At 35.6% G+C, this 579-nt stretch overlaps 1 protein-coding gene across 1 annotated transcript in view; it reads right to left on the bottom strand.

Annotated features, from left to right (window-relative positions):
* The window catches only part of LOC104730333 (calcium-transporting ATPase 10, plasma membrane-type), a gene marked incomplete in the record, with an annotated part of 15,996 nt that overhangs the window by 12,462 nt on the left and 2,955 nt on the right, over nucleotides 1–579 (bottom strand). The window contains 1 exon segment of the mRNA XM_019231767.1: nucleotides 413–544. Within this exon segment, the coding sequence (XP_019087312.1) occupies nucleotides 413–544 (132 nt within the window).

The raw sequence follows: 579 nt of genomic DNA, 5'->3' as shown, positions 1-579 counted from the left end.
AAAAAAAAAAAAAAAAGACGAGAAAGGCGTAACTCGTTCTAATACTGAGAGGTACAGTAATTCTGGATAGTATTTTTTAAAATAAGTCTCAGTCAATTGTTCTAAAACTATGACACATAGAAAAGGACTTCAAATTTCCAAGGTATGCGCTGAGCCAAATACTGTATAATGTATCAATTCCTAAACTGAATACCTCGGTCTTTATTCCCAATGCCAAAGAAGCAGCTGCTGCTACAATCAGTATGATCAACGTAAGATCTTGAGAAGCTTCCCAGACAAACCTCTGTCGAACATGAGGGAAAAAACGAAAGATATCAAGATATTAGTTGATTGGATAGCTTCACAGGCTGAAGCGGAAAAATCTCACAGTTATGGAAGCTACTAAAAACAAAAGATTTAAAAGTATTAATACCCAGAAACTCCTCCCTTTCTTCTGAGGGTATGTGTTTGATCCAAAAGCAGATTTCCTTTTCAGTATGTCATCATCATCCCCATTTATACCCTTCTCCAAGTTGGTTTTTAACAAGTCAGACAACCCTTTGACCTAATGGAAGAAAAGAGAGTATAAATAAACATACA

The sequence above is a fragment of the Camelina sativa genome, chromosome 11 (genome assembly GCF_000633955.1).
Source record: "Camelina sativa cultivar DH55 chromosome 11, Cs, whole genome shotgun sequence".
Classification (NCBI taxonomy): Eukaryota; Viridiplantae; Streptophyta; class Magnoliopsida; order Brassicales; family Brassicaceae; genus Camelina; species Camelina sativa.
This window is presented reverse-complemented; position numbering and strand designations above follow the sequence as displayed.